The sequence below is a fragment of the Cylas formicarius genome, unplaced genomic scaffold (assembly GCF_029955315.1).
Source record: "Cylas formicarius isolate icCylForm1 unplaced genomic scaffold, icCylForm1.1 PGA_scaffold_275__1_contigs__length_49999, whole genome shotgun sequence".
Lineage (NCBI taxonomy): Eukaryota > Metazoa > Arthropoda > Insecta > Coleoptera > Brentidae > Cylas > Cylas formicarius.
The window spans coordinates 23,546-49,998 of record NW_026844307.1 but is presented as its reverse complement, the minus strand read 5'-3'; the positions used below and the strand labels follow the sequence as shown (position 1 = coordinate 49,998).

Here is a 26,453-nt window from a genome sequence, read left to right as displayed (position 1 = left end):
TTCACATGTTGAGCAGTACCCAAATCTGGAAAATGACTTTCTAGTCTATGGTGGTTATAGTGTTCTGATAATTCAGTTTTCAAAATGACCTGCCCGCAGTTTTTGCATAGGAGTAAATTACTTTTGTTTTTTTCAGATAGTGTTTGATATAGCTCTTGCTGCTTACCAATGTCAGGTAATAAAACAAGTAACTCTGGAAAAATTTCATCAAAATGGTTGCCTAAAACGTTTTTGCAGTGGTCATAATACTCATTCGCTTCTACAAGTCCTTTACGGAATTGATCTGAACTGTTTTTGAAATCTTTTATCGCCTCACTATCTTGCAAAACGGCAAGAAACTTCTTAATCAAATCTTGATTTCGCCTTTGGAAACTTTGTGGTTGCTTGTAAACGTTGGTGTTTGTTGGCATTATAGAATAGCTTTGACCACTAGAACTAGTAAATGTCAAATCATTTGTTGTGCCTAAAATAGGAAAATTGAAATTGTTAAACCCTGGTGGCGGCGGAGTTGCTTTGACATTAAATCCCGGAGGCGGTTTAGCAGAAAATGGGGCCGACTCAATGATGTTTTCAGAATTACTCAATGCCCCTATTTTCAACTCGGACCTCTTCATAGTTATCTCATTTTGATTGGGACCTTTCTCAACACCATTTTCAGTTGCAATACTGTCAGTTTCGGCAGCGATTGTCTTGTTCTTTTTCTTTTTTGCTTTATCAGATTTGTCTCGTTGATTGACTTCTATTAATTTTAAATCTTTAAGGCTGACATCTAGGGAGGAGTTAGTTTTGTTACTTGGTTTCTTATCTGTTCTTTTATCACTTTTATCATGTTGCTTTACAATCTTTTTGGAGTTATCAGTTCTACTTTTGGCATTAGTGTTTATGTTATTTAAGTTAACCCAGCTACTTACGGGCATGGTAACACTAGATGTTTTCTTCACTTTTTCCATACCCTTGGCTTTTGATAATGTAGGAAAAGAGGCCATATCTGTGGGAGGTATCTGAGGAAAAGGTGCTACCTTCGAATTTTTGAGTTCCTCTTGTTTCTTTGGTGGTTTAGGCTGAACCCAAAGAGGCTGTGCAACTGGTGCAGATTTGCCCAAAGCGGGAAACACATCGGGTTGCTTGGTAGATGCTGATGATGTGGTTTTTATATGGGTTGTTATCCCCCCGTTAGAATTTTGATTTACATGGATTGATACTTTTGGAGCCTTCAAGTCCTCGGAATTGCTGCTGAAATGACATGGTGCCAGTGAGTCAAACCCAAAGGTGAATCACATTTGAAAGAAACTATAAATGAAGTTTTGTAAAAATAAATATTTACTTTACACTGAACCTAAGGGTACTGCTGCCACTAGAAGTACTAGGTCCGCTCAGAGTTGGAAAATTATCCTTTTTCTGGGAGCTGGCTTGGCTTCTTATAGTCCTTGTTATTGTGACTTCTGGAGCGCGGCCGTTACTTGATGATAATGAATTTGTTGTAATTGTCAGTGCAGGAGTTGGCCGGCCTCCAACGCCACCTACAATCATCAATGCAGAAAATAATCAAAAAAAAATTGAAAACTGACCTAACGACGGAAAATCATTATTACTAAAAGCTGCATTGCTAAATTTCATATAATTTTTGGATACAGTGACATTGCCGGCAGAAGACACATTGCCCAAAGCTGGGAAGTTGTCTGGGGTTAGTGTATTAACAAATGTTCTACTTTGTTCAGTGTAACCTCCTCCAGGTCCTCCAGGCTCAACATTATAACTAGAATCTTCATCATATCTAAAACATAGAAATACATGGGCTGTTAACGTTTTTTAAAGAAAATTTAACCTTTCTCTTCGGTCATTGGTTTTTCTATTTTTTGTGTGATCAGTTCTTGGTCTAGGCGCTAGTGTAAATTCTAACTCCAATGTTCTGGCTTGTTTGGTTGCTGATTTAGTCATATATTTACCATGTTCTGTTGTAATGTGAGCTGCGGCCAAAAAACCATTTTATTTTAATGATTGTTTTTTTTTTTTGTTTTACCTTTTAAATCAATATCAGTCCGAAATACCGCTGTTAGAGGCATAGTTTTACAATCACCCTCTTCACAGAGGAAATGTTCATCTCCAAAGTGCCTTTTGAGATCATCCATTGAATTATAGTACTGATGTTTCCCATCGGCATCACAAAGATGACAAAAAAGATGATTTCTTCGTAAATGTCTAAAGAGCTCATCATTGTCCATAAATCGAGTATCACAAAATTCGCAGAGTGGATGACCTCTGATATATATAAAACACAAAAAAATTATTTAATTTAAAATTATCCAAACAGCTAAAGCCACCAGTGGCGGCGAAAATTTTTAAAATATGTTTAATTGATTAATAACAGATGTGTTTGGCTTTTGAAATAAGAGGCGGCAATACAATATCTTAACTTTTTCAGCTTAGCCCTATAGCGAGTCTACCCAGGAGTGCAAGCGAATACTTTGCCGGAAGCGAAAATTATCTTCTTCTTAGATATTATCATCAATAGTAGAAAGAATAATTAAGGTAGAAAAAAAATTTCTCTATCTTTTAGTTTCAGCCTGTAGCAACTTTCGTGCAAGCAAGTATTTTTGCTGAAAATGAAAGTTATACTTCATCATGAAAGTGTGTAAATTTCTATTAAGCCTGAAATATTTTATTCTTTTTTAGTATCACCCTATACCAACTTTCCTAGTACAGAAATTGTACTCTATTATTATTTTGTTATTATATTTACTCCAATTCTACTCTATGCACACATTTAAATAAGAAAAGGATATGTGTACATTTTGATAAGATGGTAGAATGAAAAAAGGTTTTAATATTTCATCAGTTGCTTCCTAAACATATTTTAAAAATCTCCAACGCCACTGGTCATTCTGCTACTTTACATTTTGTTACATTTTCAAATTTTAAACTTACCTATGCGAGGTGTTGTCTTTATCTCCTTTACGTCTGTGGTGCGCTAATTCCTGCCTTGTATAGCATTTTCTTTCAAAACTAAATATCTTTAGGTTTTCACTGCAAATATCGCAATAAAACAATTCATGTTCCCTTCTCATGTGATCCTTGAGTTGCTGGAAAGTTTTGAATGCCCATTTATGCTCCAGATTATCGCAAATCTGACAACGGTGTTCCAGAAGTTTAAAGAAACATTTTTGAATTTCATAAGTACAGAAGAGAATTCCAAGTTTTCTTTCTTGAAGATTGGAGCGTTCAAACCTTAGAAACAAAACTGAATATGGCTCAATCTTCTTAGTAAATATAACCTAAAATCAGAAATATACAATATCACCTATCAATATGTTGAGAAATTGATAGGTTTTAACAAATATTGCTAAAAAAAAATAAAAAGAAAACAGAAATGAAGCTTGTTATGTCACATACATGAAAAGGGTTGATACGAATTTCTTGATTTAGTGTAACAATGTTTTGATGCTGACGAGAAGCACTAAAAATTATATAATTAAACTAAAGAATCTTTATAGGTTAAGTTATTTTTGGAATTGTTAAAAAAAAAACTTAACATAACTGTGGAACCGTTTCTTACTTTTGGTAGGTCTCCCCTGCAAATGGGGCATTCATTCTGCTTGCAAAGTACTCGCATTCTCGTGGAACATTCAAAACAGACTGCATGATCGCAACATCCAATGGAGTAGATCTCCACATTTTTGAAACAGACCACGCATAGATTGTCTGCATCACTTAAATTCTGGGGTTCGGCGGTCGACATTATATTTCAAAAGTAACACTTTAACTAAATTAGTATTTAGAATAATCAGCAGATTTGTAAATTTCTGGGCTAAAATTCAAGGTCAAACCCTATGTCCACTCCATGTCACATTTGATGTAGTTCACAGAATAAGGTGAGTTTATTTAGAAATTCACAGTACAGGCATAGTCGAAGCACGTTGTATTGAAAAAATAAAAAATCTCTATTTATTACTGATATAAAAGTTGGAACAAAATCATTAGCAATTCAACTGTAAGATAATGTGAATACAGATATTTACGTTGTGTTTAAAATTACGTAAAATAATAGTTTATTAACACGAATAAAGCAATCCATAAAAAGACTTGGACATTGGGCTCAATTTTAAAGGAAGAGAAGAAATTGTTTTCACTTTTGTCGCCAGTAGAAGTAGAAGAAGAAGAAGTTTTCATTTTTTGATAGGACTGAAATAGGGTTAGAGTTCAAAGTCACTTTCAATTTTAAAATTAGTGTAGTTTAATACAAAAAATTGCAAATGTCTTTTAATAGTAAGCGATTAATCCGCACATAGGATTGTTAAGATTTGCATTTTTTGTAGGGCTTTTTTTTTACCAGCATTGCACAATACTTATCAACAATAAATGCGTAATGGACGCAGTTTCTCCGATGTCCTTTTGTGAAGGCAGCAAAAGTCGTAGAGACTATGATATCATTTCTTTACAAAGCAACAAACAGTCTATGAGTCTTAAGCTCCCCGAAGAGCCGACAACTTGTTGTATGTCTGGATGTGCCAATTGTGTCTGGCTCGATTATGCTGATACAATATCTAGGTATTATCAAGATGGCGGGGAAAAAGCGATTAGAGAGATTGACAAAAAAATTGCTGATCCTAATATTAAAGCATATTTACTCCATGAAATTAGAATGCGTAATAAATAAAATTTTAAACTAACATACTACGATATATTTGTTATTGGTAGTACCTATTAACTCAAGGTACAAAATATTAAAAACGATTATACAATTATCTGGCTTATTATTTCAGATTTGTTATTCGAATTCAATTAGTTAGCGAAAGTGGAGACTAAAACAGCATTCACTAGAAAACGATTTATTTATTAAAAAATAAATAACCTATGCATGTCTAGTTGGACATTTATTTTGGGATGATCATAGAACTCTTCTCCGTCACTTGGTTTACATATGTAGAAAACGGGATTTCCAGTATATTTTTTTTTAATATTATCTATAACTTGGTCCACCACATTGGCATGTACCTATAATAAAATATTGAAAAAATTAAAGAAAAATAAACCAAACTTGAAATATTTTATACATTTATTACGACTTACCAGTGTCACGGTACAGCCTCCAAAGCCGCCTCCGGTCATTCTACTGCCCAAAACACCATCAATTTGCAACGCCAATTCCACCAATTGATCAAGTTCAGGACAGGAAACGTCATAGTCGTCGCGTAAAGAATTATGACTCGCATTCATCAATTGTCCAAATTTGTTATAATCTTTTTCTTTAAGGGCCACAGCACCGATTGCGGTTCTCTCTATTTCAGTGATCACATGTCTTGCACGTTTGATTAACGTGTCATTCGCATCAATCGATTTTAAGTCTGTAATGTTGGTATCCATGTTAAAAAATTGATGCATGAACCGAATTTTTGTCAATTTACTGATTTTTGTGTCTTTATATATATATATATATATATATATATATATATATATATATATATATATATATATATATATATATATATATATATATATATATATATATATATATATATATATATATATTTAAATCCTGATACAAAATCTTAAATATGAGAGAAAAGAAATATAAAATACAAGAAATATTAGTAGGCAGGTGTGTTATTCTCTGTTTTATTTTCCCGGTTGTGTTTTTAAGTTAAATTGTTTATTTATTTTATTTATTTATTTATTTTCATTTATTTATTTATTATTACTAAATATCAATAAATGTTAGTAAAGACATTTAATTACGTAAACATTTCCTTATTTTCATAAAAAAAAATTCTGTTGAAGTGACCAAGAAATGCTTTCTATAGTTCAACCTCAAAAGTCCTCGTAAATATGTTTATGAACTTTTTTCTACGTCAGTATTCTACAAGCGACCTAAAATGCGTCAACACCCTTCGTAAAAGTAGTATAATATAACAACGTTTGAGATTGGGCTACGTGTTGTCTCTGTTTGATAAAAATGTTTAATAGCAAAAACGGAACTGCCCCTTCTATAGTCTTTACTTATTGTTCCGTGACTAAAGTGAGTTTTTATTGGATATCGATTTTCTATGTCAACTGATTAAATCATCACGGTATAATGCAAAAGGAATGTAACAGTAGTCAATTATTGTCAAACTCTTCTCAAATTACTTACAATCAATATCGCTTTCGTTGGCATCTCGCAGGCTGACCTTTTTCAGAATTAAAGCCGCTTCTTGACAGTGCTTCCTTCTTGTCGAATATTCGCTACCAGTTAGCTCGTGTTTGACGTTAGAGTTTGTAATGAGAACAACAATTTCCGGGTCATCGAGCGGAATAAGTTCTGCTGATAAATTTCTGAAAATTCGAGCTTTGTTCAGCACACTCTTGTTTATTTGCTTAGTAGTGAATGGGAACATTTATTAAAAATCTCGTTGCACCTTCTTTCATTTCCTAACATATACCATAAGATTTAGTTGACGCAAATATGAACATAGGCTGCTACATTTTTCCAATGAATTCATTCCACAAATACCTACCACCAATAAATAATCGGCACGCCCATGCCTTACAAAGGAAATACCGAAGCTAAACGAATAACTTCGGAAGTTACGAAATGTCCCTAACCGAAAAATAGCTTCAATCTGTGCGAAGAAATTAACTTGACCTATTTCTTAAAAATTGATTTTTCTAATGGCAATTTAAAATACGCCAAATACTTTTAATTACATAAAAAATTGGCTACATTGCGACCTTCTAGTGAGAATATCAAGGAAACAAGAACGTTAGTACCAGTTAAATAACTATTCGTTATTGTATCAGCAATTTATTGTATTTTTCCTTAAGATTTGCCACCCACTATGAAACGCTTCGTTTAGTTTTGTTTCCTATGCTGACGGGCCGTGATGAATCTACAACTCGAGCTTTGTGGGAAAAACTTAAAAAAGTCTACTCTAATTTCAGTGTTACTAGACCAATATTTTATTTGTGCGCTTTGATGTCATTACGTTTTGGAAATTTCGAAAATGGAGTCTTATGTTTCTTAAGTAATTGAAACACCTCAAAATTGAAAGAAAGGGGATTTTCTATTAAAGATAAATGGATAGGATCACTATCACCATTATTGTCGGGAATACCCAAGAATTTACCCATGTTCATGACAATGGAACATAGAAATTGGCACAGAGAGCAAAAGTGAAAGTTGCCCGAGAGGCGTGTAGATGGCGCAGGTGGTAACTCGCAGAACCCAGGCTTAACAGCACAGGGGAACTAGCGGAAAACGCATAAAAACGATTGCTGCAAAATGGGAAATGTTAATGTGGCAAGCAATTCAGTCCTTAAGTATGGGAATAACCGATGAAAACAAAGATAATTTCTCAACACCTGGTAAAGGTAGTGTGCTAAGTGTGGTACTAATGAATGGATGCTTTAGGCCTTACTAGTATATTATCTAAGTTTATGATAATGTAAGATGATCAATAGTGAGGCAAATGTTTCCCGTCGCCCAGTCTATATAAAATGGGGACAAGCTTCAAATTTCAAATTTTCAGTTGGCAACTTCAACTTCAAACATTATCAAGTCGCTGTCTGAAGTGTACAACTTGGTATGTAGTCAATTAATTGAGTTCCTGAGAATGGTTCAAGTCATGTTACTTTTTAAAATCGAGCTTAAATAGTCTTGTTTTTTTGCTTTTTGAGCTATTACGTACCTACAATCGATAAGTAGGGCATTTCCTTGTTTTCCCATAACTGATATGAATTGGTCCATAATGCCGCAAGGCATTCCGGCGTACTGGTGCTCGGCTTTTTGGCAAGCTAATGCTTTTTGGTTGGAGCTTAAAGTGATTCAGAAGTAAAGTTACGGTACACATTGCGGGTGGCTACTTACTTAGTATTAGTGTAACCGGTGAGGCTGTCCAAAAATGTGTAAGTGCTGACTTCAAGCGCGGCACTGCTTGATAGGCCACCCCCCGTTGGGACGCTACTGTGAATTACGGCTTGAAACGCTGGCGGGGCTGGCCCGATGTAGTTCGCTATTACACCTAAAAGCGTGAACTTATGAAACCTAACTTTATGCCATAACATTTTTTCTTGTTCTGTTTTTTAAGATTTTTGTCAATATTTACAAATAAATCATTGCTCTGAGAGACCGCATGAGTTATGATTTCAGCCATTTTGAACTATGTATAGGCTAAAACTTGTTACTGACAGGCTTGCTAGGTGACAAATTATATAAAGTTTGGTAGAGAAGCTTCGCAAGTCTTTACAATAATATGGTTTATCTTCAAATAACTAATGAAGTACATAGCAATCTCTCTGGAGAAGTTTCAACCAGCTCTTCCAATAGGGACGCTCCTTTAGGTTGCTGTTAAAAGGGATTTAAAAAAAATGATCTCACCTACACAGATCCTTGATGAATATGCAATGCAATTTTGTGTGTAAACTTCTGATTACTCAGCACATTATCAAAATGGTGAACGCTAAAGATTTTGATATGCTTTTACCTTTAACGTAAAGGCCCCATTTAGGTCCGCTGTGTTCTATGGTTCTCACCAAGGCGTTTTCGTTAGGCATTTCGATGGTTATTTTTCTGGGCAAGTCGGCATCTTTGTTGAGCGTTATTGCAGTTGAAAATTCCCCACCGATTTTCCTGCCGACAATAACGGTCACTAATGGCAGCGCCTGAAAATCGAGAATATGACCAAGGAAGGAAAAATGATGAACAGTTTTGAGCGCAAAAAAACTACCAGTGGTTTTTTTGCCCGACCTGGAGACTCAAGCTAACTTGTCGTAGTTTGTGGACCACAAAGGGTGGTGTATTGATTAAAAAGTGAAATTTCTGGCAACTTAAAAAAGTTGGCATTCTATTGGAATAAATGAAGTTATAGCAACTTTAACATTCTTATTAGATTACATTACATTTTTGGAAATCTTGTTAAGTAAGATGTGATGTTTATTACAATTTGAATATAAAATATTGTTACATTTCACTGGAGATTTTGCTGGCGTAAGCTTCATAAATACTTGAAACATTAAATAACTGGATTACATTATGACAAATTCAAATTAGTATTTGAAAAACCCCATGGTTTAGGTGTCATTAAACTAGGTACCTTATTTTCAAAATACTGAAATATACAAAGAAACCTTTTCAATAAGAAGTAAATTTTAAAACAAACCGTAATAGACTTTGATGTATCCCAATAGTAAGTTAAGTAACTCTGTGTATGAAAGTATAAAGAAACACATACCATAGGCATTACAAATCCATCATTATAATCAGTATGTTCTCCGATCAAATTGACTCTGCCGGGCGCCGCCACTGCTATTTCGGGTTCGCCACCAAATTCCTCACGAAACGCTCGTGTCGCTTCGGCTAGGAGAGTTTCGGTCGATACGATGCATTCCGCCATTTTTCCAATATTAACTGCTTGACGTTTCTCTTTTATTTGGCTAAACAACAACGTCAAAAATCGCCAAACTCTGCGCGACAGGTGTCTTTATTAATCTGACATTGGAATGAGAATCTGCTCAATTATTCCATCTCGAATTGCATCGTAGTATCGTGGCTCGAGTGTTTTGGTGTTGTCGGTTGATGATAAGCAATCCCCACACATAAATTCTTTCCTATAGCAATAAACAATACTAAAAGCCTGATAAGGAATGTCAGTCACTGACCCGTTAATAAAGGATTTAAAAGGTATATAGACCATAATGTGCGGTTATCCTCCGACCTAGTTCTCCACAGAAAGAACGTCTTTTTACTGTTCCAATTTTGAAGCTTGTGTTTGTTGTAATTGCTTACTAAAGGCTAGTTACCTTTAAAACTGCGGTTAGGCGCCAGTACAGAGGGTTTCATCGTCCCTCATTTTAAAAGTGGTGTTATGCTTTGCTTCAAACACTTTTATTTGCCATCCCAATTCGACTGGGAATTCACAGTGATTTGACGGAAGGCTAATATTTCGAAGCTATCTCGTCCATAATAAACTACGTACAAAGAGGTTTATCCAAATTTAGAATCCCCAGTAGCTAATTTTGCAACATATGTTCTGGAAGTACTCTTCAAAAAACCATCCATCGACACATTTTTGCTAGCAATGTGCGAAATTATTAATCTTGTACCTTTTTAAATTTTTAATATACCATGTTCTACCAACGGTAATATTCGTCATTTATATAAGTTGCGTCGAGGTATTTTTTATCTAGTTTTACTAATCCGTTTCTCAGCAACAAATTCAAAAACTCCAGCTATTTTCAATAATTTTGCCAACAACCCGGAAAGCAACAATAATTCAAATTTTAAACACTAAGGCACAATACCACTAAGTTTTAATGTTCAATATTGATTTATAACTTTCGCGCATTCAGAAATAGAGCATAGTGTCTTTTATGAAGTTTTTATCAACTCACTATCATATATCAGTTGCACCAGCAAAAGCGAGATATTTTTTCATATAATTAGGGAACATTTTCTCCTACATATTTATTAAAAGTCACATTTTAAACTTATTTAGGGCCAGCAAAAAGGCCAAACAACAGAACAAACAATAAGACCAGGGTGATATAAATAGTGTTGAGTGAAGTGTAGAGTGACGCCATTTTGTTTAATTTTATTGTAAAATCTTGATTTAGTGATTTAAGCATTTTTACCGCAGGGTTTAATGCCGTTTACCACACTTGTTACATAAGATACTATAATTATACTTTAAGTTCCTCCAAAACGGTTTCAAGGGAGTAGATTTGATTAGGTGGTATAGACATTATGACATTATTGTTCTGCAAGGGTATTAAGTAATTAGTTTATCTAAATGCTCACCTCGGTTGGAAATAAATGTGATTTACTTTAGAAAAGAAATTTAAACAAACGCTTAGGCAAGCATACAAACAGGTGTGGGATTTTCTCTCTATCTCAATAAAAAAAAATGCGGACCCACCTTTGTGAGAATTTAATTTTTTTATCGTGTTTATAGGTCAAATAATTATTGGAAACAATGGAAACAGACAATTATTGTAAATACGTGGTGGGTAGCTATTTGACATGCTAGTTGCGTTTTCAATTCAAAATTTTTGTGACTTCGTCCTACCGAACTATTGCTTAAACATATAAAATCCATGGTGTGCCTTCGATTTTAGGTTTCGTTCAGCATTTTTTAACACTCGCTAATGAAAACGTCAAAATAGTGGACAACGACTTTTACTTCGTCTCATTTGCCCAAACTTTGGAGAAAATTTTCAATAAAGGCATCATCAGGCAACAAAATACGAAATATTTCAACAGAACTATCGATCCTTACGTTTGGATGGTGAGTCTAGCTAAATCCAACGCCGAAGCAAACTTGACCTACTCAAGCTGCGTTGAAAACGTAAGAATTAGAAAAGACATTCAAAGTAACGATGGGAGGTTTAGGCTTCTGATAAAATATTGTTTGGCAAGGAGAATTGTGCATGTACCGGTGGAACTGTTGGTAAGTCTATTTGTGGTCTTTAGATAGGGTTGCTGATAGCATTTATTTCATGCTTATGGGAGAAGAATTAGCAATTCTAGTATTCTACGGTATTCAAATGGTTATTTTTTCCTTTAGAATGAAAAAATGCAACAATATTGAGTAAAACACATTTTAAAAAAATAACAAAGTGAAGTGCTACGAGGAATTATGGGATGCTCTGTAAAATAAAAACAAATTTCATTACATCCGACACGTTCATAAAAACAAATTTTGTTTAATATTTTTCGATAAAGCAAACTCTTTCTTAGAGAGACAAACTCACAGTAATCAAGAGCTACCATAACTAAACTAACAAACCTTGAATATTTATTTCATTTCTTTATATGTTATTTTATTCCCGGTAATAGTTAAATCCAGTGACATTTTGACCTTCATTATAGGTCCAATATATGAATTAAATCAGAAAACAGACGCTACCAAAATGTTTTATATATATTTTTTATTATATTACAATAGGTGTTAAAATGTTACAATAAAACAACTAACTTATATTAGTAGATAGTATTAGTTTTAGTAACAATTTTAAACAGCTCCATTTATTTTAGCAACTATCTAAAATAACTGGTATTTTATCCGGATAATTATTTCTAGGAATAAGAACTAAATGAAAATTTGCCAGTTAGTCACCAACAAGCAGTAGCGAAAATAGTATCAGTCAATAGGACTGTACAGGCTGGTCGTAATTGGAGTGCCTTAACAGAAAACACTTAATTGTGAACTAGATGTCAAGAGCTTGATTTTTGGGAAATATTTCATGGTTAAAACCGCATGGCGCTATCTTTACTTTCAACCGAGTTATACAGCGTTTTTCAATTTTCGGCTCTTTTGAAAAGTACCCATAACTTTTTTATTTACGAAAATTTTGGATTCTAATAAAAACATTATTAAGCCATTTTTTTTTCGTTTTCTCATAAATGAATACAACTTTCTCATTCTATATGTGATGAAAAAAGATGGAAATATAGGGCATTTTTGGTTTATGTACTAGTAGGCCGTCGATACTGTGTTCAACAAGAGGTCTTATAGAACCCTTTAAAATAATTTAATGAACATTATAAAACAATCAGGTCAATTTAAAGTAACTTAAGTGAAAAATACGAAATATATGAATGAATATTAATTTTAATTTTAGATATTATAATATAATCATAAATAAAACGCAATAAATATTAGAATGCAAAATATTAAAATTTAACCTTTTACATTATTTTTATTAAATTATTTTAACGTCAAATTGCCGCTCTCTTCAATACACTGAACGCACCTTTTTCGTACTGAATGGCAAATATTCACTAACTCTATAGGATTGATGGAAGCAAACGTTTCTCGAGTGACTTCCGCTAACTCTGCTTTGGTTTGGAAAATTCTTTCTTTAAATATAAGATCTTTTAATCTCCCCAATTAAAAGAAATCTACAATAGTTAGATCACACGATCTCGCAAGTTACGGAATGAGTTATCTAGTTCCAATCCAACATTATCCAAACTCTTCATTTAAACGTTGTGCGTTTTAGGTGGGGCAACGATAAAGCTGATAAAATAAATACTCTTTTCAAGAGTCAATGGCAAGCCTTCCGGACGTTGCGCTCCGCACTTCGGACATTTCCGGGATTTTGCCGCACGGGTTTGGGAACAATCGGGTGTTTTCGGAGATATTTCCCACGCCTTGAATTTTGACGTTTGTGAATTCTGACAGTCAGGTCAGTGAATGTATTCGTGTTGTTTTGCGAAAATGTACCCAAAAACTAACGGTCGTAGAAAAAGTATAGTATGCAACACGTTCGGCAAACTTTTTAACTTACTCGTTTATTAAACACTCGCTCCGCTCCTGCCAAATAAACTCGGGAGTCAAATGCCGCTTACCGCACTTGTTGCATAATATACTATAACCTATTACGGTATATTCAAAAGATAATAATAATCGTATCTGTTAAATGTTCTGACATTGCAAGGCCTACTAATATATAAACAAAAAATGCCCTATATTTCCTCCATTTTTCATCACAGATACCAACAAATCTCTATGGCTGAAAAGGGCTCGACACTGGCATTTTTTTAAGACCATAGCCAATTATGATTGATCTATTTTATAAGAAAGTTGTTTTCATTTGTGAGAAAACGGAGAACTGCAGAAAAAAATCTGATCACGCCACTGAATGTGCCTTAAAAAATGCCTCAATAATCATGTTACTAATTTTTTAAATAAAAAAGTTATGGGCAATTTTCAAATGGACCGAAAATTGGAAAACTCGCCATGCGGTTTTAACCAATAAATATTTGTCCAAAAATGAATCCTTGACATGTAAATCGATTTTGCTCTATCTAGTTCAGAAATATGGTTTTCCTATTAAAACACTTCAATTACGACCAGCACATGCAGGGAACTGTATATAAAAAAAATCATAAATATAATACTAAGAACACTAAAAAGTGTAACCGAAAAAAACTGTTTAATTAAAAACTACCTCACCAACATATTTCTCGTAATAAAATTAGGGCAAAATCAAAGTCTTAAAACTGACAGTTGACAACAACAACCGACATTAAAACTTTTTAAAACTGCTTAAAATTATAAGCTGATTTATATTTTGTCTTCATGTCAAAATAGCATATGTCTGTCTTATTTCCATTACGAATTTAAAAACCGCACCTTAAAGATCGGTTTTGTCTATAGACCAGAATTAATTTTAAGAGAAGGTTTAAGAGAAAAAGAAGGTTTTGATCTATATCTATAAAATATTGTTCCTGCTACTACTATACTACACTACTATACTATACTACTATATATACACAATTATGCCCTAATCAGGTGTGCGTAAACACTTTGCTATCCACTTCGAGCATTTCCTGTATTGTAGAAACAGTTTTGGAACTCCTTTAGACTAAAGTGTCGTTTTGATGCAGAATATACATTAGTCACGAGTTTGTTTAGGTGTGAGTGTACGAGTGCTCACTAAACGAGTGACAGAAGAAGTTGGAAAACTGTTGCAGACTTTATTTTTTCTACTATCATTAGTTTTGGGGTACATTTTTACAAAATAGCACGAATACATTCATTAAGTGACGTATGACGTGACTATCAGAACTAACAAACGATACAATACCGGCAATGTTTGAAATCTACCGAAAACTTCCGATCGCTCCCAACTCGTGACTAAAGTACCAGGAACGCTAGAAGTGGCTCGTGACAGTGTTTATCAATCATTTTATCAATTTTAGGTGAAAACTAGAGAGGTGCATTACTTGTATTCGACGGATTCAATCATCGGAGACGAAATATTATCGGAAATATTTCTGTCTGCATTGAAACCGGTCTCAAAAATACCATTCATTTTTAAATTAACCAACTCGTCGTTTTTAGACTGCACTTGGTATATCCCGAGAATATTGGATTTTGAGTTAGTACCGTGCAAAAATTTGGGAATCAGCGTGAGGTAACTACCCGATCAAATGGTAAAACGGGTTTCTAATGATGGCAATATATCCAAATAACTACAGACACGAAAATATCTCAGCTCCGCCTACATGGAAACTGTGAATTGAAGTCCCTCACTATATTAGTAATAATAATAAGTAATAACAAGTTTAAGGTGTTGTTTTTGCTCATTAACTTAATTCCAATTTTTGGACAATTTAAAAATTATATCAACACCGAAGAAATATTTTATAATTATACTTTATAATTACTACCTTTATAAAGTCCTAAAATTAAGAATATAACATCATAGTGAATAGTTATTTAATTATTTAGATAAAATAAAACAAATAAAATTGCAGAAGACAATTATATATTAATTATAAATTATTATAAATTATATCATAAATGATTTTTATGCGCTTAGAATATGACGTGTCCCTTGGATGTAAAGTCATTGTTTCCTTGATTAATATGAACAAATAAAAAACAAAAAGATATTGGTCACAGACTGCCTCGCGTTTCCATTGGAAAAACGAGGCATGCACTTAATTGGAGAAAGTATTAACGTATTATTGGCGCCAATCTGCGACCTCTGTTACGTTGGGTCAGCGATCGAGGCTGTAGTTTGATAAATTAAGTTTTATTGAAATATCCGATTGAGATTTTTTCGCTGTTAATAAACTTGAATTGGTTTGAATTTAATACGTTTTATAGATTGATTAGATGAGAGCAAATATTTACTTTACTAATCAACCACTGTATAATAGAAAAGTGATCAAGATTAAAAGGTAAAAAATTGAATGGTACAAGCAAATAACATTGCGAATGCTATCTCGGTACGAGTATTCCCTATAAAGTATGTCCCAGAAGACGACGATCAAACTTAAGGGAGAAGAAGAAGTCATTTAGAATCAAAATAACTTTAATTGTCTTTGTCTAATTGTTGTCCAAAAAATTTTAATTTTTGTTTTCTTTTTGGCTAAAATGTATGGTATTATTTTTAATCATGACAGATAAAAACGTGGATTTAAAAAAATATTTATTTTCAAAAAAATGACATTTTTGCCATCAGAAAAAAATTATGTAATATACTGTATTCCAAACATTATTTAATATATGAGAATGTTTTTGTTTTTTATTGTAAAACACTTTTCTGTTGACATTTCGAATTTGAGAAGTGAGAATATTTTTTTTGTGTGTTAACCTTAAGGTTATTAATTAAACTGAACTTTCAAGAATGTTTGCCTCCTAACTTCAAAAAAATTTTCAAATTAAAGTGTATAAGATTGAAAATATTCTATCTTCGAAATATTAGAATATTTTCTTACTCTAAAACACCCAACTTAAAGACTCCTGCTTCATTTTTAATTATCGAGAGCAACTTCTGGTGTTTGCGGTACTTTGGTTACGGGCTTGCCAGCGATCGTATGTTTGCGGTAGATTTTAACTATGGTATTTTGACGTTTGTCGGTTCTAATGGTCGTAGAAAATCTAATGGCGTTAATCAAACTTTTTGCATAATATACTGTTAAATTTAGAACACTTTAAATAAACATTTAACGTTGGGTACATTTTTTTATGGCGGGTGAGTTTTCTAGAGGAAAATGTCATTGCATCCGTTATAGTATATTATGTAACAAGTTTGAGTATCGTGGCTTTGGTCACGAATTTGATTTGACACGATCTAAGCGAATGCACAATGAACGAGTCACTGAAGAAGTTTATCCTATTCCATACTTTTTCAACAACCATTTACTGCGTGACGCCTACCGAAAACACCCGATCGTTTCCAGTCCGGTAACTAAAGTACCGAAAATGCCCGAAGGGGCTGACAACAGTGTTTAGCAAAGCTGACTTCTGAAAGTGACAGTTGATCAGCGTGTTATTTATACAGGGTTATTCACCTATCTTGATATACTATAAGAACTATATACTTTTTAAGAAATTTGGCAACACATAATCCGATATAAAATAATAATTTTTTTCGCAAGCCGTACAGTTAAACACTTGAATTTTTGGGTGCTGTTATCTATTAAATTGCTTTATCATAATATATATATATATATATATATATATATATATATATATATATATATATATATATATATATATATCACGTACAGGACGTCCATTAAATAAAGTCCGATTGGCAAGATATAAAAATCCATGTTACGTAGGAATTTTAAATGATAAAATTTGCTCTCTAAAAGTACCAAACTATGGTATATATATTTCAACTGTTTTTTGAGTTATAAGCAAAACACCAAAAAGTCTACATGAATTCGGCTTTCTTGTTTTATCGCATTTTCATAGTTAAAAGTTGTATTTATTTGAGAAAGCAAGATGGCACATAATTATGCAAACGCAGATATTTTGAATTTGTTTTACATTTGTGGTGAGTGACAAACAATTGTTTCAGGAACGTGCAGAAGATTTAATATGAGACAGGCTTTTCAACAACTAGATCCAAACGAAATTCAAAGGGCACCAGTTTTCATTGTTATGAAGTCAATGAAGTTTAGCGGTACGGGTTGCGAAAAAAATTTGTTGTTGCAAATTTCTTAAAAAGTATTTTTTATCTGCGAAAATGGTCAAGATAGGTAGGGTACATGTTACATACAAAAGTTCCAGAATATTTCGCAGAATCTAAAAATTTAATAATATATAGGGTGTTTTATTTAAAAAACGAAAGTTGATATGCGTTACGAGTATATCTGGCAACTCCGCACGGCCAAAAATATTTTACATAGGTAGCTCATATTCGCTTACATAAGTAACCAGCATTTCGGGATTCTACTGTAAATCATTCTCCATAAAATTCTAACACAACGCTCACCGTGAATAACCCTGTATATTTATTTATTTAAAATCTTTATTGTAAACTTTACAAATGGCGAAGTTTAGTCTTACGATTGCTCATACTTAACCATCTATGACATTTTACCTTAATACAAAAAACTTTAATTTTAACAAGCCATATTAATGTGAAGATTTGCGTTAGAATTTTATTAATTATTAATTAAGAATAGAAGCCTACTACCGCACTGTGGATATCTGAGCCGCGAGCAAATAGCCTTTGAGCTCTACACGAAAGCTTGTCGAGGGTTAAATTTTGAAGAAAAGGCTGAACATTAATATACATTACAATAGCGGTATAAATAAAGCTACACCGATGTCATGTGGATTTGAAAAATTGTTAAAGTTCCGTAGATGGCGCTGACTTCTGTGTGCTGTTTATATAGTGGGGTGCAGAAGTAAGAAGTAATTTACTAACAAATACCGTCAGGTGATACTGATAAATGTTTTCAGTTCAGAGCCAACCAGTGGAGTTAATTTTTTTGGACACCATATTTTCTAAGCCTGAAAATAAACCTAGAATAATCATAATGAAGCTTTTATAACCGATTCTTGTACTATATTGACATAATTTAATAAGGACAAGACTAAGGATTGGATACTTTAGAGTGGGGAGTGTTTAAAAATTTAACAAACTGTTTCACATCACATCACATCCTCAAGAATGAAGTGTAAACCAAAATAATAACTGTACGGCTTGCGAAAAAATTTATTATTTTATATCGGATTGTGTGTTGCCAAATTTCTTAAAAAGTATATAGTTCTTATAGTATATAAAGATAGGTATGGTACATGTTACATAAAAAAGTTCCAGAATGCTTAGCAGAATCTAAAAATTTAATAATATACAGGGTGTTCCATTTATAAAACGAAAGTTGATATACTTTACGAGAATATTTGGGAACACCGAATGGCGAAATATATTTTACCGTAACTGATTCTCTATAAATGTCTAATAGGAGACCCACCATGAATAACCCTGTATAAATAACACGCTGATCAACTGTCACTTTCAGCAGTCAGCTTTGCTAAACACTGTTGTCCAGCCCCTTCGGGCATTTTCGGTACTTTAGTTACGGGACTGGAAACGATCGGGTGTTTTCGGCAGGCGTCACGCAGTAAATGGTCGTTGAAAAAGTATGGAATAGGATAAACTTCTTCAGTGACTCGTTGTTCATTGTGCTCATTGCGCTTAGCTCAGTAGATATATGTATGCTTGGGGACATCCCCACTCCTCTCCCTTTTGTGGGCGTATCCTCCTTCCCCACGACTCTCTAGCTCCTCCGCCTTTACCCATAATCCCTTGAAACTGGTCCCCATTGGATAAGCAACCAGAAATGCGGTTTAATCAATCTCCCCACCTCTAGTTTGCGATGGCGGCGAAGCCAATCAGAGCCCAGATATTTTCCCACCGTATGAAAAGCAATGGCGTCAATGAGACTTGATCATATTGTTCGCGTGACCATCTGCACCCTCTAGCGGTTCGAATGTAATTTAGTGTCCCCTCTTGGAATAAGATTTTCTTTAATAAGGTAACCCCACCTAGTGAATATTGACCAAAACATTTATTTTAAAAACATATAATTCTGCGAATGTGTACCCTCGCGGGTACAAACTGTACTTTTATTGCGCACAAAGGACAGGGGAAATAAAGACGAAAAGTGTTGGATTTCTTTTCTCGGAACTGGAAGCTGGCAGGCACCACCAATAATATCTGCAAAACAAAAAAGCTGGTTAAAATTTTCATTAATAAAGTAGGATATTAGAAACCGTATACCTTTTTAATTTACTAAGCCATCTACCGTGCGTTAACTTCATACATATTTCCGCATGCTTCTGTTTTAAGGTATCGTGAAATATTTGACTATTTATCTGGGAAAAGTTCATATGTCGAAAATATTATGGGTATGTGGCCGTGGTAGGCTTTCTTTGCTATTATAATTTTATTTTTATTATTTAATATTTACAAAATTAATTTATCTATCTTATTGATGATTTTGATTTTCTTTGCTATTTTTATTATTTAATATTTTCAAAATTAATTTATCTATCTTATTGATGATTTTAAGATATTGCAGTCAACTTTGCTATTTCATCAATTTCTTTTATTTATTGCTGATCTTTGAGGATAGTGTACATACTTTTTTTTCGTAACTTATCTGTATCTACCCTTTAATTTCCTATCAAGCCATAAAGCAAACTCGAAAGGCATCTTAACTAAAAAGTCATATACTTTAAATCTCAACAACAATGAAATCTGGACGCTTATATTAAATACTGTAATACTCTTCTCTGCTAACGCTCTAGGAGACGCTATTTGAACCCTGTTCAAAGAAAAACTTCTACAGCCCAAATAACCTCTCTGAACCACACTTAAGCGCATCACTCTTTCACTGTCTTGCAGCCTTCAGATTAATATTCCGTACTAACTACGTATGCCATACACGAAACGTTCTCTTTTCTAATTTTTTTCTATGCGCTACATTAACGAACAGGATCTAAACTTTTCTGTCTGTGTATTTTGTTAGCCACCTTAAAAAAATTAAAAAAAAGGTATGCGAACCTAGAGGATATTTTCCATATTTTTCACAAATGGTGACAACAATTAATGCAAGTATTATTTTTAATAATAATCCATCTTTCGCTATGACACGAAAACATCGACTTTTTAATTCTAACTTTTCTCATAGAGCTTCCCTTTAGTCTCTATCTGTTCTTTAACTAAATCCCCACCTTTTTGAAAAACCAACCTCTAAAAATAGTTAATTTTCTCTAATTTAAATTTGTACGTTTTCCGCAATATGTGTGAATATTTTCGCTAGAGCATTTAGTTACTTAGTACATGTCCTAATCAATATTTTAAAAATATAATTCTATTGATACGTGTTTAGGATTTGAAGATAACGAAACATTCCCCAGTTTCATAAATGAGAGCTCACTGCCAAACTACCAAACATCACAGTACAAACTACCGTACTACGCCCCCCTGGACAAAATCAGGTCAGTCAGCGTCATTAATTCTACATGCGTTAACGAATAGCGTATTGTTAATTAAGGTTTAATACGCAGAAAATTTAAGTAACAAATAATCGCAATGAAACTCACTAACATCATAAATTATTAAAAAAAAATTAGAACAGTTGGAATTTACTGGAGTAACCAATTTGGCACTAAAAATGGAAATTTTCGATACTCTACTAGGTGCCTACAATAAATTTTACTATTATTTTTAATGCAGAGACACAACGATTTTGTAGTTTTGAATTTGATCAGGGGTATATGACCATAGTTTACGCCGACTCTAAAAGGCATGCAGTCTATTGTTTTTGAACGCCCCATTTTGTGTATTATGTTCAAAACAGAGACTCTCTGGGCTTACGAGTACAGCTACCAGCTACTACTTTCAATAATATTAACACAAAAAAAAGTAGGTGGCATTTTTATAATACGTGCAAAGTTTATGTGAAACTGACTGGAAGACAGAGTAACGCACCAATATGTTACTAAACATATTTCGATAGAATTCCGTAAGAGCTTACCTCCAAGTTTCCTCATTTAGTCAGTCAAAGCATCAAATGGGAAATTCCAATCCAACATATGTAGTGGTGGAAATATATCAATCGCCTACGTTACCGATGGTACCCGACTGAAGCTTCTGCGTCTTCTTTACCCCACATGCCTACTTAAAAAGATACTGGTCTAAGTCTCAATATTCCTGTTAAAAAAAAGAGAGGTTCTATATTGCCATAAATATGTGTTTTCAAAATTTTACCTGAATGGTTCGTGATTCCTTATATATGCAGTGTTGGCAGCAATGTGGCGACGACTACGCTGAAACTTTCCATATCTCGTGTCCCCATGACTGGTCTGTTTCATATATCAAACCTCACCTCGCACGGGTTTGAACCTCCTTTAAAAAAAAAACAGGCAAGACTTATACTTATATCAAAGTAATACGAGGAACTTATATTTTATGCCAAAACTTATTTCATCACCTCCAAAGGGGAGTAGGGGTTTCTAAAGTATGGTAGGTACATCTCTTTCATTTTTTTAATTAAAAAAGTGACACAATTACGCGACGTAACTCGACCCGGATCGTTAACGCGTCTCAAGATGCGGGTTTAGAGATGCTGAGGTCTTTAAATTGATTCACTAATACCAGTACACACTGAAACCCCTTATTTCCAAAATAAAAAAATTGTTATCTGTTAACACAACAAAAAAAAACTATTTTCTCACCAATTATATTTCTGGGTCGTTTTCAGAATTTGTCCAACGTAGAATCCCAAGAGGATAGGGCCGTAATTTCGAAAAATGTTCATGTCTCCCCACTATGCATTTGTACAAGAAGCAGGGCCGGATTAACAGCAATTATATTCTTGTCAGTCAACATACAGCCGCCGATTGAATTCTCGGATTCTGCTTTACTAGTTGCCATGGTCTGTCAAATATGTTACTTAAAAATTGTATATTTTTTTTTACAAATAATATACCTTCCCTAAAATAATTCCGCCTTTGTCAAGTTGGACACGGGCACGTCTGTCCGCTTTGAAAAGCGCAGGCGTATGTATCTTCCAAAATGATCCAAGCAGGCTCGGATTGCCAGCAAATACACAACTCGCCGATTCAATTCTGAGATGTTGCTTCACGAGTTACCATGATCTGTCAAATATTTTAATTAAAAAAAAATCTATTATTTAGCAACAATATACCTTTTTAAAAATAATTTCGTCTTTTTTCAAGTTTAACAGGACACGTGTGTTCGTTTCAGTTGGACAAGGGCACGTCTGTCCGCTTTGAAAAGCGCGGCGTATGTATCTTCCAAAATGATCCAAATTGTTAATCTTTTTTTGATTCCTCGTTCCCCGATTCAATTCTGAGATGTTGCTTCACGAGTTACCATGATCTGTCAAATATTTTAATTAAAAAAAATCTATTATTTAGCAACAATATACCTTTTTAAAAATAATTTCGTCTTTTTCAAGTTCAACAGGACACGTGTGTTCGTTTCGAAAGGTTTCGTAGTCTGTAGCTCTGTCGAATTCTCCAAAATTCGTTAAACCTTCAGATATTTTCAAAATTCGTCCAACGCAGACTTCCACTCACGCATTTTCGAAAACTTTCTGGTCTCCCCGCCATGCATTTGTACACGAAGCCGTTCTGGACTATCAGCAAACAGCACATCCGTCATTTTTCTTCTCGGATTCCGCTTGACGAGTTACCATGATCTGTCAAATATTTTAATTAAAAAAAAATCTTATCTATTACTTTTACCCAATATTAAGTACCTATTCAAAATTAGTAGCGCCTTTTCGAGTTCGAATGGTTTCGTAGCCTATATCCCTGCCGAAATGGCATTGCATTTGTACACGAAGCAGGGTCGGATTGTAAGCAAACAGCACCCCCGGTCACTTTTCTTCTCGGATTCTGCTTGACGAGTTACATCGATCTGTGGAATATTTAGCGAAAAAAAAAATTATCTATTACTTTTACCAAAAATGAAGTACCTTTTTTCTTTAAAACAGTTCGTCCTTTTCGAGTTTGAAAGGTTTCGTAGCCTATAGCCCTGCCGAAATGTCATTGCATTTGTACACGAAGCAGGGTCGGATTGTCAGCAAACACCACAAGCGTCACTTTTCTTTTCGGTTTCTGCTTGACGAATTACATCGATCGGTCAAATATTTAATATAAAAAATATCTATTTTACCAAAAATACGTACTCTTCTAAGATAAATTAGCTCTTTTCGAGTTTAAGAGGACACGTATGTCAACTGTAGGATGTTTTATTATTATATTTTCCAGTGTCTATAAATTAATAAACAACAGAAGCTTCCGAATACAAAAATTTCAACATGAGTTTTTTTTTCTTGAAACTTAAAAGTTCTAACCCCTAAAACCATATTTTTAATACGCTGGCGGACGTATAACAATCCCCAAAAATTACCATATTTAAATTGTTACTATTGATATATTTCTATACCGAACTTAACTCAATACATGCAAAAAAAAAACTAGCGAATGTTATTTATTATCTCCGATGGGTGGATGATTGAGAAACGTTTAAATAAATCTACCTTTCTGTCTCTCTTTTTCTATATAGGTCACTCATTCTCTCTATCTGTTACTTTCCACAATCCGAATTTACACTTGGCCCCCCAAAAATCTTGTAAAATTTTATCTGCTTAACTTCTTCGCCTTGTTCATATGGCTGAATTTTTTGGGAGATATATCGTGCGTTATTTCTATTAAAATTCTGTTTCCTTTTTACCTACTTCAAAAACGTAAGCGAGCATTTTTGGTTGTTTTATTAAACAAAAATTGATACTAACCAAGATCCGTATCTCCGACCTCAGCCTCCTTTGATCACTCCCCAATTTTTTTTTAATTAAGTATAGAAACCTCGTCGAACATATACATAATACTAGGTCAAAATGTTACGCGGTTACTCATTAAAGTCGCAATTCCGAAAGCTTCTTACCTATCTTTTTCCAGTCTTTTTTGTTTTATTTATCCGTATATGAAACACACATTGAACACAAAACTTAAACTCGTTGGCGATATTGCATTAAGCAACAAACGCGTATAACAGAAACGAACCCTTAACACCAACACTTCTTTAAACTTCGACTGACACGTGAAACAACCCGCATTCCTACGAAAGGCAGGTAAACCAAGCAGGTCAAATTTTAAGCTACCCTCCAGTGTCGTCGTAGGTTGGGGCATAGTAAATAGCGAATACAACAAAGCGGTAATTTATAATAATTTAATTTGCATTTTATTTAACTTAAGTTGTTTTGTAGAAAATGAGACATTTCTACAATTAATCAATATACTACGAGTACTTTTCCGCTTAATTACTATTTTTGAGAAACAAAAGGAAACGTTAGATTCCATTCAAACTTTTTCGGTTTTCATGATATCTCGCGTTTATTTAGAAGCTAATGGCCTGTGGCCTTAACCAGACGTTTCCAAAGCCTGGTTTGATATTATGTATATAAATCTTAACAAACACGAAAAATAGAGTTATATTGCCACCGAAAATCTGAATTTATGTTTAAAAATGTAACTTCCCGTATTTAAACTATTGCCTGCATTGGCGCCTATATTTTATAGTTTTTTTTTTGTATCCTATTTTTTTTGTTTTGCTTGCAAATGTGTGTCCATTTTTCGGGTACTGAATTTTTTTTTCTCAAATTATTACAAATTACTCAAAACGGAGTTAAAAAGAGACGAGGAGAAAAGGGTAGAACCCTTATTTCTCCGACACTGACCTCCGATGTTTATAAAAATTGACGCCTTGACACCCTCCCCGTGAATATTTTACAAAGGATTTTTAAAATTTAACTTCCAAATAACGCATATTCTCGCCTAGTGTCACAGTTTTGGGCCCCATTTTGCTATGGTTAGACAGGTTTATTCTTGTACATTGTCGGGACAAAAGAAGCATCTCCTTCATCCAAATTGACTTTTTCATACCTAATATAACAGCTGCCGGGCATCATCTCGCCTTAATTGTTTCTATTGAATTAATTTTAGTTACAAAAAAATTAGATGATCGTCAAAATTGGCATAAAAAGATAATCAAGATTTAATTAAAACAAGAATATGCACAAAAGAAAAGAGATAAACTCCGACACGGGAAACAAGGAAATATCGCTGAAACGGCAACTGATCTAGCGCGCGCCTTTTTTAAAAATAATAATTTTTCAAAAGAATTCTAGGCTAAGCTAAATACCTGGTGCAACAAAATATTGAAGGATCTTCATGATCCTACCTGTGAGCGAGTAGAAAATTATTTGCAAAGAGGATAAAGGTATATCTTAATATAATTCGCCATTGATATTCCCTTTTTTTTTTTAAATAGCGCTTTATTTGATACGTACTTTTTCTTGTCAGAGCTTGTCTAAATAAAAGCGGGGTGGATGGAGGTTCTCCGTCAGGTTTTTTCCTGTCGAAGCAAGTATGTTAGGCGTTCGCTTTGAATCTGGGGATCGGGTGGGGGTTATACATATATAAGCTATAAGAAATTTTAATTTTTTATTCAGTTTCCACTCATACAATTTCGTGATAAGTGCAGAGTGAGAAAAATGTCCGAAGTCGAAAATTATCCAACGCAAGCATTGGATTCGTGGGGAAGATTTGTGGTCAATGCGGAAATAATCCGCGAACAAAAATACATTTACGAGGCAGCAATTACGCTGCCGGAATTTGGACTAGAAATTACCTCAGGTCTTAGCCCAGCAAGAATCTTCGCTCCGGCAGTGAAAGTGAGCTTTATCCCCTACGTTTTGGCGGAGAAAAGAAGCATTTCGTTCGACGAGATAGACTTCACAGAATTAATACAACAGCTTCCATTGTTATTGTTAGCAGGCCCGACTGGTAAAGTTATGTATTTAACCTGCTTCAAACTCAGCTGTCTACAATGTGATGGTGAGGTCTTGGTCAAGATTGAAAATAGCGAGGGTATACTCTATATTTCGAAAGACTGGGTACAGGAATTAATTACCATAAGCAAATTGGTATTTAAAAGAATACGAGTACTGTCTCGTTTGAACTTTTACGAGTACTACGATAGAATATTGTATTTGACTATACATGAAAATTTACTGGAAGACGCCAAAATCTTTCCGCATATTGAATATTTATGTTCTACAGAAGAGAGTGAGCAGAGCTACTGCATGGAGGACTACATGCGTTTTGGAAAAATGCAGATAAAACAAG

General features: G+C 33.9%; 3 protein-coding genes and 1 long non-coding RNA gene across 6 annotated transcripts; 1 reads left to right on the top strand and 3 right to left on the bottom strand.

Annotated features, from left to right (window-relative positions):
- Positions 1-39: 39 nt before the first annotated feature.
- Positions 40-3,847, bottom strand: LOC132697646 (E3 ubiquitin-protein ligase ZNF598-like). Its single transcript, XM_060663189.1, has 8 exons — positions 3,554-3,847; positions 2,926-3,272; positions 2,021-2,259; positions 1,826-1,967; positions 1,569-1,774; positions 1,325-1,520; positions 250-1,233; positions 40-193 (listed from the first exon to the last, which is right to left on the bottom strand). Exons 1-8 carry the CDS (start codon positions 3,734-3,736, stop codon positions 172-174), a joined length of 2,319 nt encoding a protein of 772 aa, XP_060519172.1. The 5' UTR covers positions 3,737-3,847; the 3' UTR covers positions 40-171.
- A 986-nt stretch (positions 3,848-4,833) lies between these two features.
- Positions 4,834-9,605, bottom strand: LOC132697652 (galactokinase-like). The gene is made up of 7 exons (XM_060663194.1): positions 9,204-9,605; positions 8,457-8,634; positions 7,841-7,994; positions 7,662-7,787; positions 6,128-6,309; positions 5,068-5,342; positions 4,834-4,992 (listed from the first exon to the last, which is right to left on the bottom strand). The coding sequence occupies exons 1-7, from the start codon at positions 9,363-9,365 to the stop codon at positions 4,834-4,836; spliced, it is 1,236 nt and encodes a 411-aa protein (XP_060519177.1). The 5' UTR covers positions 9,366-9,605.
- Positions 9,517-15,827, top strand: LOC132697647 (uncharacterized). 3 transcript variants are annotated; one of them, XM_060663191.1, is made up of 3 exons: positions 9,517-9,652; positions 11,086-11,417; positions 14,820-15,827. In XM_060663191.1, exons 1-3 carry the CDS (start codon positions 9,616-9,618, stop codon positions 14,859-14,861), a joined length of 411 nt encoding a protein of 136 aa, XP_060519174.1. In that variant the 5' UTR covers positions 9,517-9,615; the 3' UTR covers positions 14,862-15,827. The 3 variants fall into 3 exon arrangements, with proteins under 3 accessions (XP_060519174.1, XP_060519173.1, XP_060519175.1); XM_060663190.1 differs by having other exon boundaries at positions 14,678-15,827; XM_060663192.1 differs by having other exon boundaries at positions 12,973-15,827.
- Positions 15,828-19,204: 3,377 nt separating this feature from the next.
- On the bottom strand, positions 19,205-21,706 carry LOC132697650 (uncharacterized). Its single transcript, XR_009618276.1, has 3 exons — positions 21,505-21,706; positions 21,272-21,447; positions 19,205-19,446 (listed from the first exon to the last, which is right to left on the bottom strand). It is a non-coding gene; the product is annotated as an uncharacterized LOC132697650 (long non-coding RNA).
- Between the last annotated feature and the right edge of the window lie 4,747 nt (positions 21,707-26,453).